The sequence below is a fragment of the Boeremia exigua genome, assembly GCF_020726555.1.
Source record: "Boeremia exigua strain MPI-SDFR-AT-0100 chromosome Unknown C7974scaffold_13, whole genome shotgun sequence".
In the NCBI taxonomy this organism is placed as follows: Eukaryota; Fungi; Ascomycota; class Dothideomycetes; order Pleosporales; family Didymellaceae; genus Boeremia; species Boeremia exigua.
This window is the reverse complement of record NW_025763530.1, coordinates 1,312,800-1,330,403: the sequence shown is the minus strand read 5'-3', so window position 1 is coordinate 1,330,403 and position 17,604 is coordinate 1,312,800. Positions and strand designations below refer to the sequence as shown.

At 57.3% G+C, this 17,604-nt stretch overlaps 5 protein-coding genes across 5 annotated transcripts; 1 reads left to right on the top strand and 4 right to left on the bottom strand.

Annotated features, from left to right (window-relative positions):
• Positions 1 to 63: 63 nt before the first annotated feature.
• On the bottom strand, positions 64 to 2,217 carry C7974DRAFT_404870 (cytochrome P450 phenylacetate hydroxylase-like protein). The gene is made up of 2 exons (XM_046142994.1): positions 548 to 2,217; positions 64 to 501 (listed from the first exon to the last, which is right to left on the bottom strand). The coding sequence occupies exons 1-2, from the start codon at positions 1,788 to 1,790 to the stop codon at positions 170 to 172; spliced, it is 1,575 nt and encodes a 524-aa protein (XP_045992393.1). The 5' UTR covers positions 1,791 to 2,217; the 3' UTR covers positions 64 to 169.
• Positions 2,218 to 3,151: 934 nt separating this feature from the next.
• C7974DRAFT_444335 (uncharacterized protein) lies at positions 3,152 to 5,417 on the top strand (the record flags this gene model as incomplete). Its single annotated transcript, XM_046145494.1, has 1 exon — positions 3,152 to 5,417. The coding sequence occupies one exon, from the start codon at positions 3,152 to 3,154 to the stop codon at positions 5,093 to 5,095; it is 1,944 nt and encodes a 647-aa protein (XP_045992392.1). The 3' UTR covers positions 5,096 to 5,417.
• Positions 5,418 to 6,049: 632 nt separating this feature from the next.
• C7974DRAFT_418028 (kinase-like domain-containing protein) lies at positions 6,050 to 7,642 on the bottom strand (the record flags this gene model as incomplete). Its single annotated transcript, XM_046144126.1, has 2 exons — positions 6,050 to 6,976; positions 7,025 to 7,642. 2 exons carry the CDS (start codon positions 7,640 to 7,642, stop codon positions 6,050 to 6,052), a joined length of 1,545 nt encoding a protein of 514 aa, XP_045992391.1.
• Positions 7,643 to 8,172: 530 nt separating this feature from the next.
• C7974DRAFT_74101 (uncharacterized protein) lies at positions 8,173 to 9,965 on the bottom strand. The gene is made up of 6 exons (XM_046147186.1): positions 9,706 to 9,965; positions 9,440 to 9,657; positions 9,095 to 9,387; positions 8,733 to 9,047; positions 8,481 to 8,675; positions 8,173 to 8,434 (listed from the first exon to the last, which is right to left on the bottom strand). Exons 1-6 carry the CDS (start codon positions 9,822 to 9,824, stop codon positions 8,249 to 8,251), a joined length of 1,326 nt encoding a protein of 441 aa, XP_045992390.1. The 5' UTR covers positions 9,825 to 9,965; the 3' UTR covers positions 8,173 to 8,248.
• A 2,724-nt stretch (positions 9,966 to 12,689) lies between these two features.
• C7974DRAFT_74068 (uncharacterized protein) lies at positions 12,690 to 14,115 on the bottom strand. Its single transcript, XM_046147185.1, has 3 exons — positions 13,706 to 14,115; positions 12,902 to 13,651; positions 12,690 to 12,853 (listed from the first exon to the last, which is right to left on the bottom strand). Exons 1-3 carry the CDS (start codon positions 13,999 to 14,001, stop codon positions 12,733 to 12,735), a joined length of 1,167 nt encoding a protein of 388 aa, XP_045992389.1. The 5' UTR covers positions 14,002 to 14,115; the 3' UTR covers positions 12,690 to 12,732.
• Between the last annotated feature and the right edge of the window lie 3,489 nt (positions 14,116 to 17,604).

Sequence of the window (17,604 nt, the reverse complement as noted above, 5' to 3'; positions counted from 1 at the left end):
CCACCCGGGTGTGGCTGTTTCAGCCGTCGTTGGACATCACATGACCTGGACTTAAACATCACACAAAACTGAACAAGACTCGGGCACTGAACATAAACATGAACAATTCCTTTGGCACTGGATATCTCATTTACTTTTACTTCACCGCCTCCACACTACTTCTCCGCCGCTACTTCTCCGCCATCCGCTCGTCCGCCTCCCGCAGCGCCAGCCGCAACGCCTTCTCATTGCGCGGCACAAACCTGACCTGGTAGTGTCTGCACATGCACACCAGACTGGTCGGATCCGCGCTGCCCCTCACCGGATGCGCATCGACATCCGAGTCCTTGACGATCTCGAAGCTGTTCAGCATGCGCAGGAACACGAGGTACAGCTCGCGGTTCGCCAGCAGCGAGCCCGCGCACATGCGGTACCCCAGCCCGTACGTGAACAGCGGCGCGTCGGGCTGCTCGAGCCAGCGCTCCGGGCGGAACGTCTCGGGGTCGGCCCAGACGGCGGGATCTAGTGGCTGTTAGTATGTGGCGGCATGTTCATTGGAGAGACTTGCCCATGTTGCACGCCCACGCGTTCAGGTAGATGGTGCTGCCCGCGGGGATCAGCTTGCCCTCGTAGTGCACGTCCTTGACGGTGGCGCGCGGCAGCGCGAGACGCAGCACCGTGTAGTAGCGCAGACACTCGCGGACCAGCGCGACAATGTACGCGCACTTCTGGTCGTCGTAGGCGTCGGCGAGCGGCTGGTCGGCGGCGTACAGTTTGCGGATCTCCGCGACGGCTGTGTTCTGGATGTCTGGGCGCTGCGCCAGCAGGGCGACGCTCCACTGCACGAGCGTCGTGATGGTGTCGAGGCCGCCCGAGAGCATGGTTAGGCTGATCGAGATGAGCTCCTCCTTGCTGAGCGCGGCCTCCTTGTCCTGGATGATGTTGGCCTGGATGCACGGCTTGTGCGTGCCCTTCTCCATGCGGTCGTCGAGGTCCTTGTTCAGCCGGTTCAGGTACTCGTCGCGCCTGGAGCGGTACTCCTTGGCCATCTTGGTGCCGCCGCTGAACGGGTTCAGGCGGAGAATGGGGATGTAGTCCTGCAGATTGCCCGTCGTGGATCGGAACTTGCTGATGGCCGCCTCGACCTCGGTGATCTCGTGGAACATGGGGTCGTCGCGGCTGCCCAAGCGCGTTCCCCAGTTCAGCGTCAGACTGAGCGACAGCGAGAGGCGCTCGATCATGGGCATGGGGTCCACGCCAACGGTACCAGCACGGCCAGCCTCGAACCCATCCTTGATGAAGTCCTTAGTCTCCAAATCCAAATGGTCGATATACGTCGCAATACTAGGCTTGTTCAGCGCCGACGCCGCGCCCTTCCTCCTCCTCTTCAGACTATCATTAAACGGACTCGTCCCAATCGTAGTCCCCGCCGTATTCGACAGCACCTTGTGGAACGTCCAAAATACGGGCCTCGAGCTCAGCGCCTGGCTGTTCCCGCCGAAGATCTTCCGCGCCGCCTCCGCGCTATTCACCACAACCACCGGCTCGTTGCCCAGCTGGATCTGGTACACCGCGCCGTACTGCTTCGACCACTCGCGGTACTTGTCCGCCGCGTTGTACTTGATATCCGGGATATTGCCGACGAGCGGCCAGTTGCGCGGGCCCTGGAAGCCCTTCAGGCGGCGCGTGTAGCGCACATACTCGTTCGCAACCAGATACGCGATGGGCGTGAGAACAAGGAGCACCGCGATCGAGCGCACGGGGTGGTCGGCGAACTGCTCAGCCACGAGCGGAGCGATAGTCGAGATCATCTTGGATACCTGCGCTCAAGACCGTCCAGCTTTGTCCAGTGTCGTGGAAGTAAGGTATTCCACCGGGCGACACCATTCCTTATAGCCCCATGGCCGCCGGAACCGCGTCCAATTGCAAACCCCGTCTTCTGCACCAAACGGCGCCGCCGCCGCGCTCCTCCGCACTGCAAGCGACTCCAGCTGCATCGCGGGTATTGCGGGGAAGGTGTGGGCGCGGAATTGCACGCGCGGCGCGGAACAGACACACGGCTCCACGCGGTGATTGGCGATGGGTGGGCTGTGATTGGCCCGGCGCGCGAGCCTGGAAGGCGCGTTCCGTTTCCGAGGGCCAACCTCACGCGACGAACGTTGTAATGGGTATCTCACTCCTGGTGCGGAATTTGCGGTCTCGCAACAGACATGTCGTGATGAGCGGGTTTCATGGAACGTCCCGTCATGGAGGGCTGGTCAGAGTGTTGTCAGACCATGGCCTGCGGTCGGTAGGTGATTAATCTTGTCACGTGCAATGTCTACGAAGGTAAAGCTGCTTGCTGATGATAACGTGCTGCCTTCTGCCTGACAGCCAGGTGGTCACGGGTAAGTGAGAGTAAACACCAGTGAGTATATGATGACCTTGCACTTCTACTAGCACGGCAAAGGCGGAGTAACGGGTGTTCGAACTCTCCTTCTCAGAAGTACTTGCAGGTCTCAAGCCCTCAAAGCGAGCCGGTATCGCGCGCAACATCGAAAGCAACAGCCTAGGAGACACACGTGTGCTGCGGTAGGTTTGGACATGAGAACATTCAGGTAAACGACCGTGGCGAGTCGGGTGAGTGCCTCGTAACAGCCCACGCCAACACTCTTTACCTTGTCATCCAACGACGTCTCCAACACTCGACCAAGTGGCTGCCCGCCGAGTCTACCCTCCACGTTAACGGCAGCCTTCGGGGTTCTAAGCCTTCGAAGCTGATATGGCCGTGCTTGATTCGACAGCACTGATCAGGTTCTCTCGGCAACGACCTGTCTGGTCTTACAAACGATATATCAGTGGTCGAACGGCAACCTTGCGATATCGCAACTACGATTCACAGGCCTAGTACCCCGGAGCTCACAACACACTGCAAATCATCAACCACCTTACACATCATGAGGCTCGATGGCCCTGATGACACCACTCGCTGGCTTGGCTGGCCTGCGTTCGCTATCCAATTCAGGCACTATGTCTTCACGGTATACGAAGAGACACAACCGAGATACCCCCACTGCGAACGCTTCTTCACAGGGGACGCCTGTGACACAGCTATTAAGCTGTGATATTCGCCCCTCGGGCATCTTTGATCGCGTATATATCAACTCATACCAACCTCGAGCTCAGTGCACCAATGCAGCAATCCAAGCCTTCCTACGAAGCAGTGTCTCCCCGTTCATACGCGCCTCAACTCCACCACCCTGCTTCCGAACATTACAGCACGTCGAACGCTCGAGAATTTGATGCCGAATTCATCGACTCTTCAGGCGGCCTGGATGCCTTGCAGCAATACCTTGGATCCTCTTACGAAGCTCACGACACCCAAGCAAACACATGGAACCAATACGAGACTGCAAACAGCAACATCGACGCCCAAGGAAATTACCCGCAGACAGGACAAAGCCCAAACCAGTACAACAATAGTGTTTTACGTGGCGCAAACCAGGCTCAAACTCGTGGTTTAATCCATGCAGGTCGCGGTAGGGTCGCACACCAGCACGTTTCAGGTACTTCTCCGTACAACCCGAACTGCATGTCGTATTCTATGGCGGATCACCGGTCTGTTGCTACGCCCATGTCAGTCTCATCAGCTATCCCAGCAGATTCTTCAGAGGCCCACGACACACCGTACAGTCCCTACCGCGGTCTATTCACCGACACCGACAAGGCCAGAGACCATCGACACATGAGCACCCGTTTTGGACGCCAGCCCTATATACACCCCGAGGACGACCCAACCATTGCTCAAGTTGAGCACAATCGCGACCACGAAGTCGGCCGCATCTACCACGCCATGATCCGCGGCGAGCGCGCCCAAGACAATGCCGGCTCGATCGCCATGAAGCGGTGGGTACACGGCGCCCACTACAAGTCCGACCTGGTCGAATCCTTCGCGCACAAAGTCTTCGACTGCCTGCTCACGCAAGTCAAAGAGGGCTTCCGCGGCTGGCACCACAACGACTACGTCGACGACGACCGCAAGGGCGAAAAAGAGGACCGCGAGGCCGACTGCATGGCGCGCCTCGACAACATGATCGACGCGCTCGAGCGCGAGAAGACTATCTGCGAGGACGTCGTCAATTCCGCTAGCCAGATCCGCATGTTCGTCAACGCCCCGATTGCCTACGCCGCACGCAAGTACCAGAACCGCCTGGGCAACAGCAAGCGCGGGCGCACCAAGGACGCCGCGGATCCGCCGCCCCGCCCGGTCAAAGCAAGGAGGACTGGTGGACGGCACCGAGCGCGCTCGCGCACCGCGTCTGATATCCCGCTGTCGCGCGATACGACGCCGCAGTTCCACACCCCCCACTCCACCGCGCCGCCCTACTACGCATCCCCCTGGTCCCCCGCGCTACATCCCGGCTCCTCGCCCCTGTATACGAGCCCCGGCCAGCCGCAGAGACCGCAAACGCGCCACGCCGCCGCAACAGCGCCCCCAACGGCCCGTCCCGCACCCGCCATCGCGCCCCCCACAGACCCCGTACAGCACTCCCACCCCACCCAGCCCCCCGCGCAAATGCTCCCCACCCCCCTCCCGCCGCTGCCGATACCAACGCCGCACGCCCACCTCCCGTCGCCCTCCCCCTACGCCCCCGCCCCCGCCGCGAGCCCCGCGCCCTGGCCGTCCTATGTCCTCGCCGACCCGGGGTCTCATGTCGATCCCTCGCTGCCCTCGTCGTTGTTTGCGCCGTGCGCGTGGACCGACGGCTCGGGGTCCATGGATACGCGGTTTCCCACAAGCCAGGCGGGCCAGACGGGCACCGTAAGTCTCGCAGACATCGAGACGCGATGTATGCAGCCCGGACAGCCCTTGGAGTACCGGGGGACGGAGAGTGCGGGGCGCACATTCGGAGCGCCTAGACGCACTGATGTGGGGATGCAGAGCAGTAGCGCTGGGGGTCTCGCACCTGGGTGTCTCGCAACCGGGTGTCTTGCGAGCGATGCAGAACTTATCAACGACGGCGCGATGCCCGACACCCCGGATCCCGTGGCTGAGTTCGAGGCGCTCTGGAATGCGCAGCCGGGCGTGCAGGCGTTTTCTTTCGATGGGTGTGCGGGCGGGTTTGGTCTGCAATAAGCTGGTGTTGTTGGGTCGCGTCGGGGGGTGTGTGAATGCGTTCTCGGGCGTTTGGGTAGCGGGTTGCGCACTGGATAGTGCGGCGACGGGGTTGAGGGTTTTGCGGGACGTGTTGTTGAGCTGCTTTGGCGTTTTGCACTCGGTGCTCTGGCGGGTTTTTGCGTTCAGACTGCACTGTTGGGCTTGGGTTGGGGATGCGCGGTGGGAGATCGTGGTGGGACGTCGCGGTGGGACGTTGCGCGTCCCGGGCTTCGTGGGGGGGTTGGGTGGATGGGGATGTGCGTAGCTGTGCTGAGCGAAATACCATTGTTACTGATTTACATAATATGCGTGAGGATGTGAAACACTGTGAATTTGGTTCAAAAGCCATCCTGCGTGCCCGCTGCTGTTAGATGTGCTTGGGCCAGGCACTTCGCGGAGCCCGGAGACTGGCTTGTTTGACTGGTTTAGATGCTGGCGGTCGGGAGGTTTACACACATCGTACTCGTTGATTCGGCCGGGCGAGGTGGGTTAGTAAACACGCTGTCTGGCTACTCGGGTTCACCGGAAAAAGATGTGGATTACGTGAGATGTTGCTGTCGATTCTTAGCGTACTGCTTAGCTTACAAGAAGTGAACGAAGGACTGTGCTGAACGTTGATCTGTGAAGTGGATAGTAATGGACAGAAGAAGGTAGTTCTTCTGAACGCGTAAGTAACTCCTTGAAACTTTAGCTACACGACTGATACAAAATTCTGTTGCTGAGTCTAAGCCCTGCGTCTATCTACTGCGTCTTCCAGCAAGCTACGTCTGTTTACTATGTCTGACTTCTACTACATCTGTCTGCTGCACTGGGTAGCTGCCTACTTACATTACATTTGCTGTTATACAAATCCACAACTCGGGTCAACTGATTGGCGCCGAGGTTCACTGGGATAATCAAAGGTTGCGCTTTCTACACTCCAGAGTCCTGCTGTTACTTCCTCCGGAATCGATCCGCCAAAGTCGAGCTCATCTGGTTGCTTCTGTTCCCCGTCTCCCTTAGGACCTGGTCTTCGCGCTCAGACGGGACGGCTGCTCTGTGCAACGCATCGATCGTTCGCGCAACCGTTCTCGCATCCGGAACGGGCGTCTTGCTAGGGACTCTGAACATGGCATTCAGGAGCGCGAAGAAGTCTCGGGTGTAGAACCGCTGCTGGAAGCGCACCGTCGCTGCTCCACCCCGCAACCGTGTCCCGGACTGCACGCTGTTCTGGAGCAGGGTGTGTCTATCCAGCACGGCGTCTTTCACCGTTTGTTCGAGGAAGAAGCTCGGCATGTGTTTCCCTCCGATGCGAGCGCTGCGGTACTTGTCGTACTCGCTGCGCCCGAGGATGTCGACATTTGCCATCTCAGAGATGATGCAGCCCAGCGACCAGATGTCCCCGTCGCGGGTGTATCGACGCTGGCGCGGCGGCGCATAGTAGCCGGTATTGTAATTGTGGACGACGCCGCTTGCACCCGTCGACGACGCCACAGGCTCGAACTCGAGGAGTCCGAAGTCGGCAATCTTGAAGACCCGGCGTACGATCAGAATGTTGGCGGGCTTCATGTCGCGGTGATACCCGATCTGGGTCCCGCGGCGGAAGTTGTGGAGTGAGGCCAGCCCGTCGGTGACGCCGAGCATCTGCTTCCACAGCTCGCGGGACTCGTACTTGGCGCCTGTGCCCTTTAGATAGTCTGCTAGGGTGTGGTCGGCTTCTTCCATCAGAATGAAAAACTGCGGACCGTGTTGGTATGCACCCAGCGCTAGCATGAGGTGCGCGTGCTGCTCTTCTCGGGAGAGGGTCTGCAGGCTGTTCCATTCTTTGACTGCGAATCTGAGCTCTTCTGGCTTGAAGATCTTGCGGGCAAATCTTGTGATCTGTTTCGATCATTAGCCTCTGTTTCGGAGATATGATAGGTCACGTACTTGTCCGAACTGCCGGCTTCGATACTCATCGTCCTGGAACTCGAAGCACCGAACTTCCGCAAATACACCCACTCCCCGCGGCTCCGGATCCTCTCTGATCGGAAGAAGCTCTCTGGGCGAGATGACAGTGATATCGTACGCCGGCCTGAGCGTCCTTACGAGGAAACAGTATTGATAATCCACAACCTGCCTACGCAGTACATCGAGGCGACTCACATTCTCCGCGCGGAACACGTCGAAACTCGCATCAGTCAGATACTCCGTGCTCTGCAGCCTCCGACCGTGTTTTTGGAACTTGCGAATCAGGCCAGGGCGGCGGATGTAGATCAGCAGTGCGTAGATTAGCGCATAGTCGGTCTGTAAGGTTTGCACGCGCGGTCCGTTGAATGCCGTCTTGCGGTCGCTCACTGAGCCGCCGTCCTGCACGCATGCGCTGCACGGGCAGAGAAAGATCGCCTTGAGCGTCACGGACTTCGTCTTGTCCTCGAGCAAGGCCCAGACGGCCCGTGTGGGTATGTAGAACGGGACACTGTCGGGTGACAGGTGTTTGCTGGATGGTTTCACCGCGTTGGCTTCGAGATATGTGAGGGCTGCGGCGCAAGGGGTTCTTGCCGCCATTGATGCTCGTGTCGGATTCGTCGTTGAAGGGTTTAGATAGTTGATGTGCCTTTCATCTACTTCTACCGCGGAGACTGGATATAAGAACTCAAGACACTCCCCGGGCGGACGGTGCATTGGAGGAGTCGAAGAAATCAATCGGCCTCCTAAAACAGATACTACCCCAGAACGGCGCCTACATCTTTGAACTGCTCAACTGAAAAAGTCAGTAGTCTGTATCTCCATCATTTTCTATCACCTGTAATAGGTAGACCAGAGTACGTACACTACGAAGCGCGCGCATCGATATCCGTATTCGTCAACCGCGCAGCCGCCCGAAGTGGGGCGACCCGCTTTGGGCGGCTGCGCGGCTGAGGCAGACAATTTCTGTAAGCGCTCTGATTTCGAGGGATCCGTTGCTTTCAAGATTTGCAAACGTGTTCTACATTCCTTTCCCTCTGGTCTGTAAGACATGAGCATCGGCTTTGGCCTCACTCTCTCGACACCAGATACTCGGACTGCTCGCGGTGACGGGAAAAGATGCAAGCGTACGCATTACCGTCTTAAGTGATAGGGATGTATGCAGTTGTGCAATTCGTGAAAGCAATTTCCATCCAGCTATCTGCTTCACAGCATCTCCACTTCATCCCCCGTGTCATGCCGCCTTAGCTTGCGCCGTCTCCACAGAAACCACGTGAGCACCGTGGCGCCCGAGAACGCGGACGTGAACACAATGTAGACCCAGAAATTTGACGCCACGGTCAAGACGCCCTCGGTGTCCGAGAAAGCGAAGAAGTTTGATCCAAACAACGTCTGTCGTAGGTTTAGCATTCGACATTCGGCGTCTAGGGAAACTTACCGCTAAGAACGTGGCGGGCAGGAAGATGGCGGAGATCAGCGCAATGGCCATCATGGAGCGCGTGTCCTTGGTGGACTGCTCGGTGAGTTTCTTCATCAGCTGGTTCTCTTTGATGCCTTGTTCCGTCAGTCTCTGCATCTCGCAGTTGACCAGTCGGCTTGCTTCGGTCGAGCGGATGTCTTGGATGCTTTGCACCTGTGCAAAGCCCCGTCAGCACTGAAAGGTAGGTACTACTTGGAGTGAGGAACTCACAAGTTGGCTGATTCCGCCAGATCGCGAGATCAGCGTCTCGACGCGGTCTTTACTTGTTTCTTGCGCGAGCAGGAACTCGTTGAGCTTGGCTTGGATGCCGTCGAAGGCCATGCGCAGTACTGATGACGAGCTGGCAGCGATCCGCGTCATTTCCCTCTTGAGATTGTTACCGAGGCGGATGTTCAATTTCAGTATGTGTGCTAGTCGTTGCAGTTTATCAGTAAGGATGTGTAGCCTCCTGAGATCCGAGAAGTCTGCGGTGATGTCCCCTTCTCGCTGCGGCCCCTTGGTGTTGGTGAAGAAGCCCTTGTCAACCTTCATTATGTTCAGTATGGCAACGCGACTCGTATTCTTGGACTCACTATTTTGGAAAATTGTTCCTCGAGATATATCAGATAATCTCGCCAGTCCTCGGACACGTCCAAGAGAAGCATGGAGTGGAGCAGGAATTGCTTCTCCGGTAGCGTGTCACTACAGGACTGGAACGTGCGTCTGAATCGGTCTTTGAAGTGGTCCGAGGCTTGTATAAAAATCCAGCTGGATTGCTGAGTCGAGGAAGAGAAGTGCTGATACACGCCACACTCTCTCACAACAAATGGATCGTTGGGGTATTTCCGGCCGTGTTTTGCAACATATTTGATGTTGTAGCCAATATCTGTGCATATTGTAAGTAAAGCTGTTGGGGTCGTGCGAGTGGGGGGGTGTACGGTAGCTGCAGTTGTGCTCTATCATCGTTGACGTATCACTGCTAGGGGAAACATGCACAAAAAAGGAACTGAACCCCTCCTCGACTGGTCCTATCTTCTCGCTGAAAAGATGAACCACGTCCAGAAAACTGGGGTGCACGACAAGCCGCGTGAATAGGCGACGGAAATGTTCCTCGCTTATACAAAGGCGGCTCCACGAGGAGCTTTGCTTGAGGAAGCTGATATTGGTCAGCCTCTGATACATTGTGTAAGGCAAATTAACTAACAATACTGAAGTCGTTTGTTCGGTTCCCAACACCCTGGTCAATTTTTCTACGGTTTGGACAGATTCAAATGCGACATCGCGGCACGTATCTGTTGCTTTGTGAGTCCCGGGACGCCGCATCCTGGAGCCAACATCATACCCGCTGTTGGTGCGCCCAAAGCCATGTACTCGAAGAAGGACTCATCATTTGGAACAAAAAGCTCCTTACTTCTGCAATCTATGCGCTGATGGGCACGGGAGGCATCAGACTCCAGCAAGCTGTGTGGATAGTTTTGAGGGTAGGTGTCCCATCCCGCATATTCGTCGGCCGTCAAGCAGACCATGTCTCCAACCTGGCCGGAATCATGGTCGCTCGCGGTCTTATATCGCAAGGCTCGGGACTATGCACCTCAAGTCTGACCGGTCACAAACTCACAGCCTGGTGGGCGGCTCCGCCACAAATAGCCGCTGACGTGGAAGAACCCCGAGAGGCGACCAAGCGGGATCCCGGGGCCCCAGCAAGCCAGTTTTGCGTCGTAGAGCGATGCATCCTATCAAGAGGATCGGCTTCCTTGCATTTAGCAGGTCCGTTCATTTGGCGTGTTTGAGCATTGTGATTGTCGAACTGCTTCGGGTTCGCCCGCGCTTCCACCCGACGCTAAATTAGGCGCCAGTACCTAAGCGCCAGCCTCAACTTCTTCGGCACATCCAGACGCTCACCGTCACAAATCAGTGTTTTCCTGAGAATAGGGGGGAAATTTGCTGGACAGATTGACAGATGTACACGAATTTTAACTTTTATTCTCCGCCCTCGTACATATACGCGGCAAACTAACAAGATGCATCAGGGAGCTCGAGATGGATACCCTGTCAAGACAAGGTCGACTACATAACTACTTTCAGTTGTTGAACAGGCAGGAATCCTGGGCAGCAGCGCAACCTGGTCATTTGTGCGCATTGAACATCGACGTGTTGTCAATTCCAAGTTCACCTGATCGAGTACGCCTCCGCAAGGAAGTCGTTCAGGTCAAGGCTGCTATCCGCAGGCTGACTTTAATCCTGAGATTGACCTTGAGTTCTTGAACGACGAATGCGGTAGTGATGTACGCTCAACGTCTACGGGTGGCTGCGTGTGTGATCCTGCGGTGCTGGGCGTCCTCTAGAATGGCTTCCCAGCCACAGCACTGCCACAAAGGCACCTTGCACATTTACCTTACGGGGTATGGATTCGTCTCAACTTCGCTCAGAGTATGGTACCCTTTTCTCAAGCTAGGCAAACATTCATTTAGTATGGAGAACTTTCGTCTGTCTCTAGAACGTCTGTACTCATTCGCTGCAAACGCGGAAGCACAGCCACCGCGTGAAGAGCCGCATAGCCTCATACTATCCGAGGTAACCCCTTTGCTTGCTACCTAGGTAGAACTTAGTAAACCCGAACGTTTCCAGAGTAAAAAGGTATGTCTCACGTTTCAATCGTCAGCATTCAGGCGCAGTTTCCGGGGTAGACAAATGGGTACTTCTCCCACCCACTTCCTCCATCGGAAGCAAAATGTAGCAGTGTTTTGCTCACTCCCTGACGAAGAACGCCCACTTGCATGCCTGGAGTTTCTCCGGCGCAGCTCGATGCCTTATGTTCCTTGGAGTGCGCCCAAAACATAGTCTAATTAAGACTATTCTAGATTATCAAAAAGCATTCGCGGTCAAGTTGAGCTTCTCTCAAACACCATTTCACGTAGACTGGAAAAGTAGTAGCCCTCCAGAATCGCGTGGATCGAGGGAAGTCGCAAGTCCACCGTGCTTCCTGAAGAGCGAACTAGATCTTCATCAGACAGTATCGCCGACGTTCTACACGCAGGTGCCGTCGATGAGCTGCCAGTTGGCCTGTCGGTATCAGCTCCAGTGGTGCCTAAGAAGCAGGTGACAACATCGAGTAGCTGTGCGCTAAGAAAATTCAATGATATGTACGATGTTCTGAGCTAACTCGTAAATCTGCTTTTGGGGTGGCTACCATCAAAAGAACTTTTTAGGGCCGGCAGGGACATAGTAGTCACCGACTTTACAAAGCTTACAGAGATCGTGGTATTGCCTGTCAATATCACCACAGATCGTGACAAAATGTAACACCTCCTTTCCCTGTGTATGTCTGCGCAGCCAATATACTGTCAGCTGGATGGAGACAGAAGATGCTTGATTACAGGCCCCTCCTCACCGGAACATGTGGAAAAATTCTAGGAGGCTAGATGAAGACACTTCATGATACCTGACTCTACTATGTACAAGCTGTATTTAACAATACCCACTTCCTTACGCCCCCTTTTTCCTCGCACACCTACCCACACTCAGCCCCCAGCCAAGCACCCCCTGAGAACACCGCCTCCCCGCGCTACATGCTCGCGTACCAAGCGGCGTGCCACAGCATCCCCTCCCCACCCTGTGCAACCCCTCATGCGCACCTCAGACGATCCTTGCATCGCTCGTACGATCCCGCCTGCTTTACCGCACACCAGCGCGCCTTGTAGCGAGCGTGGCACTGCGTCAGACAGCGCCCTGCGGAACAGACGGGCGCGCGTTCGTCGGGCAGCGACGGCAGTGTGTATTCGATGGGCCGCGGCAGGGGAATATTGAAACGGAGTGTTGTCAGGATCGCGGCCCGGGGTTTTGGGATGGCAGGTTGGTCGCCGCGGGCCGCGGGCACGGGGGTAGGGGATGGTATGCGGTGGGTGGGGAATGGGGGTGGTGCGACGGCGGTCGGGTGGGACGGGGCGGTGGTACGAGGGCGTTGGGAGCCCAACGTCGGGTCACTGGGTGGTGGCGTGATGGCGGTTGGGCAGGGATTCGTGGCAGAGGTGTGCAGCGGGCAGGTTCAGCAGCAAGTTCAGCAGCAAGTTCAGCAGGCAGGTGAGAAGATGAGGGAGCACTGCAATAGCAGTGTGAAAGTAGTTTATTGTAAGAGGGGGGGATGATGCCGCTTGGGCGACGTCGCAAGCTCGACGATTCATCCGGGGATGGGAATGTATCAACAACAGTCATGAGGATTGCAAATGGGAGATCAAACATGCTCGGCGTCAGAGGTGAGATGGTCGTCATCGACACCGAGGGCTCTGAGCTTGGCTTCGACGGCTGCAACCACAGCAGGGTCGAATGTTTCCTCCTGTCTGAACTTCTTGACACTGTGCATAGTTAGCGGCCGTCATCGGGAGAAAGCTGAGTTTACTTACGGTGACCGCGTGCATTGATCACACCGCTCATGACCACAGCCAGGACACTGAGGTGAGCCCTGCCGGAAGGAGCTGTGGCATTGCTCGCACTCCCACCGTACGATGCGTCTTGGTTTCCGCCAGATGCGTCGAAGCTGCTCCAGCGGCTTCTCCACGTCATCGTCATCCTCACTGTCAGCTGCAGTATCTCCTGGGTAACCAGTCGGCCACTTGTTGCGTTTGGCCGGCTCTCGCGGGCACTTGGTGCATCGGGCGTGGTTGCATGATGCGCAGGATGTCGCTGAAGCAGGGACGAACAAAGCCTCGCACTTGTGGCAGGTGCGCCGGACTCGCTGCGTTGCAGGCTGGTAGGTGAGCTCGTGACCGTGTCTGGTGGTGATCGCAAACACCTTCTTCTTCTTCGGCTGCTCAGCAGTTTCGTGGTGCTTCTCCTTGTCGCCGGGCGACTTCTTCTTGGGGTACCTGGGGCAGTACTTGCAGCGCTTGTGCTCACACTGCACGCAGATCTTGTCGTGGCCATACAGGTGACCGCAGAGGTGGCAGCTGCGGTGGACGCGCATGCGAATAGGCTTCTCCACGCGAGGCACCAAAGGAGCAGGAGCAGATGCAGCGAACCACTCATGCGACTCGAGAGTCAGTCCGTACTTGGCGAAGAGTGCGCGAGCACGCTCCTGCTGCATGGCTCTGCGGTCAGGGCCTGAAGACAGAATTTGAACATCGGCGGGATTGGGGTCGTCGGCAGCGACAGGACTGAGGCCAGCTACATTAGCAGTGAGACTTCAACATGATTTGACGTATACTCACGCAGCGGCAGGCTTCTCTGCGGGGACCTCTTGCCGTATCGATTCGGCCTTGGCAGACTCCGGCGCAGCTCCCTGGGTCGCAGCTTCTTCACTGGGAACTTCTGCCCGCGACACCTCACGCTGCGATTGCTGCTCGGCTGCAGGCGCAGGAGGCACAGCAGCAGAACTCGAAGCCTGGGGCGCTTCTCTGGTCGACTTCTCTCTCTTGAACACACTGCTCATACGCTTCACGTACTTGCCCAAGCTCTTGCGACGGTCCCCGTCGTGCGGTCCAGCGGCTGGCGGCGGCGTCGACATGATGGAAGGGTTGGATGCACTCGACAACTACGCGGTGTGCAATGTGATTGGCTTTGCAGGACGGTCCCAAGTCACAGACACAATGTGTTGGTTTGGTGGTCAGCGTGCATTTACAGAGTTCCTGGGGACTGGTCCTTGGGTCTGAGACAGCGAGTAGCCTCGGAACGACCGAGGGCGTGGGTCTGGCCGGTGGACCGATACGAGCCTCGCCAACAGCAAAGACGCAGGCTCAGAGGGCGTTTGACACGTCGCAACAACAGAAGGGATTCGTTGGCGGCGTCCAGCGAACTCCAGCGTTTGTGGCGGGACGGCCCAGCAGCGGCGGAGGGTCAGTTATGTACGGGCACCACGGGCGGAGAGCGTCAGAGGGGACTAGGAAGCGGCTTCCCAGCCCGCTGGTATCGATTCGACCCCGAACTGCGCACAAGCGTCGCTAGCAGAGCCATCGCTGCCCCGTTCGCTGCTAGGTGGGCCGAAATGCACGCTGGGGAAGCATGCCTGCTTGTTGCTGGCTGTTAGCTCAGCGCGCCAGCATGCCCCGGCCAGAGTAGGCGACAGGGAGCCGTGTCAGACCGCGTCGTTCCATGTGACGCAGACAGCGCGCAGAGAACCAGCCAGTCGTGCACGCGAGGGCTGCAAGCAGTCAACTTCTGCAGAATCTTGCCCGACCAAGTTTGGGCCTCGACCTCTGCCACGGGAGCGCGCGGAGCAGCCTCCATATCCAGCCAAGCGCGTGCCATTGCCGTGGGCGGTAGCTCTAACAAGGGGGTGTCCCGCTCCGCGGAGCCAGCGTTTGGTGGAGCTGTTCGGGATCTCCCCATCCTGGCCTGGCCGACTCGCAGCAGGAGCAGAGGCATGGCGGGATGAATCGTGCTGTTTGCAGAGTCGTCTTTGTTGCTTGGAGTCGTATTCAGCACTGCACTTCGCCAGCGATGCCATGCACTGCGAGTGCAGACCTCCTGCCACGCCTGGCCACAGATCCGCTGCTGTTGACTTGTTCTGCAGTCCGCCGAACGGCTAATGCACCGCGCACCTCCCACCCTCACGCCACCACTCACGTCGCACGATGTTGCTTCCACGAGGTGGCACAACTCCCACTCGGATGACTTGTGACGCTGCCCGCTGTGCACAGGCTCCATGGAGCCGGCATCTATCTCGATCCCAGTAATTACTGCACATCCGTTCAATTGCACGGCATGATCTTGACCGTTGAATCTCAACACTAGCCTGCACATAGCCTGCACATAGAGTTCAGCCCACGAGACTCTCGCGCTAGCTAAGTGACAGTGTCCTTGTCACCGTCTGTGAAATGCTTCCAGACTGCCCGAGACGCCTCCCCTGCAGCACTGCTGCAACACTAGGAATGGTGTATCTTTGTGACGCAGCATAGCAGGCCGCGCATCTGAACGTCCTCGTTGCCGTCGTCACAGGAACCTTGAGAGCTATGAAACCCGCAGGAAGGAGAAGAGCCATGCACGTCTCTACAACCCATTTGCGACAAGAGAGGACCAGCTTTGCAATCTCGAATCTGGTATTGGTGGACGCACGCACCGCGCTTCAATCCAACCCCTAACCTGTCAATCTTGTAGTAATAGCTTTGTCACCTTTCGGAGCGAATCCCGCGTACATACGCAGCGCTGCAATGTGAAGTCACTGCGCCGCGATCTAGGTTTCCGGGTACGAGCAATAGCTGCGATACTCGTTGACCTAATGTCCCTGGACCATCTCCCGCTCGGCAGGGTGCTCCAGGTACACCCGCCGTGCACAAACACGGCTCGCGGCTGTGGCAGCGACTCATAACACGGGTTCCCCTGCACAGCGCTATTGAACAAGTACCGAGAGATTTTGGTGCAACGCTTCAATGTGACCTTGTCAACGCGCCCAGGTCTGGACCCAGTATTCCCAGTTGTTTAATATGGTTGTCCGGGTGGTGGCTCCTGCACGTTTCTCACCGACTGCACTCGTACCGCGTTATAGTCGACCCAGGCTGATTCTGGCATTGCGTCACTGGACCCGGTAGCAATCACCGTTATACAGCCTGAAGTACCATATGGCCTGCTACGTTCCACCTAGTTGGGCCTTCTGTTCTCTCGGCGCGCGACGGCTGCAATTACACGGCACAGCAGCCTCGCTTCGCTCTCTTAGTTGGTGTTGCTATACCCACCCAGACAACACCAGTGGAACTCCATGCGGCGATTTCGCTACCTCTGAGAGTTTGCAGCTCGTATGCCGGACGTAGATTTTCAGTAATCGTTGGCTGCAGAGCTGAACGCCTGCCGGGACATCAAACCAGCTCCCTGCTCCGATCAAACCAAACGCACCCCCGCTTATCGCGAGTCATTTATATCCTAGAAATCCAGAACAGCTTGCTTCAATCAGCAGCTACACTTCATACCTAACCGCCTTCCAGAAGCAGCAAAACTCAGTCGGAACTCCACGTTGTGAAACCCAATTAAAGTGTGCACACGCAACATTTCACGTGTAGCCTCCAGCAGACCCAGGTCATACCCGGGTCGCAGAACGACGCATCGCTGCTCCAACTCTGCTGGCCCCCCCAGCGCGAAACCCCAACGTAAACAGCTCGGTGTCCGGGCAGTCCGAGCGGCGCGCTCACACCACATCCGCGCATCCCACTCCGCCTCGTCCCGCCGTAAGGGGCCAACCTGGAGCAGAAGACATCTTATTTCAGCACTCCAGGACGCTGATCGCTCAAACGGTGCCCAAGAACGGCGTTACTTGCGCCGCACAGCTGCCGGCCTCGGCCCCTTCCTGCCGCGTCGGCCCGATGCAGACGGTTGCGTCGCTGGTTGGGGATCGCGTTCCGCGAATCCGATGCCTGGGTATGGATTTTGAGAAGTCACAGATGTGGATGCCCTGTTGCGGCCTTGTCTTGGGCGCCGCTGCAGCGCCGTTGGGCAGGGGTTCGGCCTCGTCATGATGCCGAGCTGGGATCGGGGACGTCCCGCCGACACGTCGACTGATATGGAGGCGACGGGCTCGCGTTTCTGCGACTGACCGTCAGTGTGACAATGTGGGTGGCAAGGGATCCTCCGTTCCTCCTCCATCTTAGGTGTTCGAACAGCGATACCCTGCATCGAGCATTTCCTGTCGCCTCACCTCCTGGCTCCTGCAGCATTCCGTGTGCATGTGTCCGAGCATCGTCCAATAGTCACGGCTTCCCTATCTGTCTGTCTGCTTCTCATTCACTATTCCCGCAATTCCCATGATCTCTTTGCGCTTTCTCTCTAGGTATCTGCGCCCCACACACCTCATGCACTCATCTCAGTCTTCTCCAGCACACATTCCCCAATTCCGTGATTTGTAACCAACACCCTCCCCTGCACCCCCACCAGCGTCCCCACTCCTCCAAAAAAAATCCCCCCTCACCTAGGTAACTTCCAAACACAACACCATACCCCAGCACCCCCTCCACCACCCTCCAAACCTTCCTGTGTAGAAACGTCGCACCCGCGCCCCCGGCCACCTGTGGGGTTCGTGCGACCCACCCGCGACGCCGTGACACCTGTCACTCCCCGACCGCAAGTCCCCGACGCCATATTCCCGCGCCCAAAACCCGACAGCAGCCTCGCACCCGCGATTCCA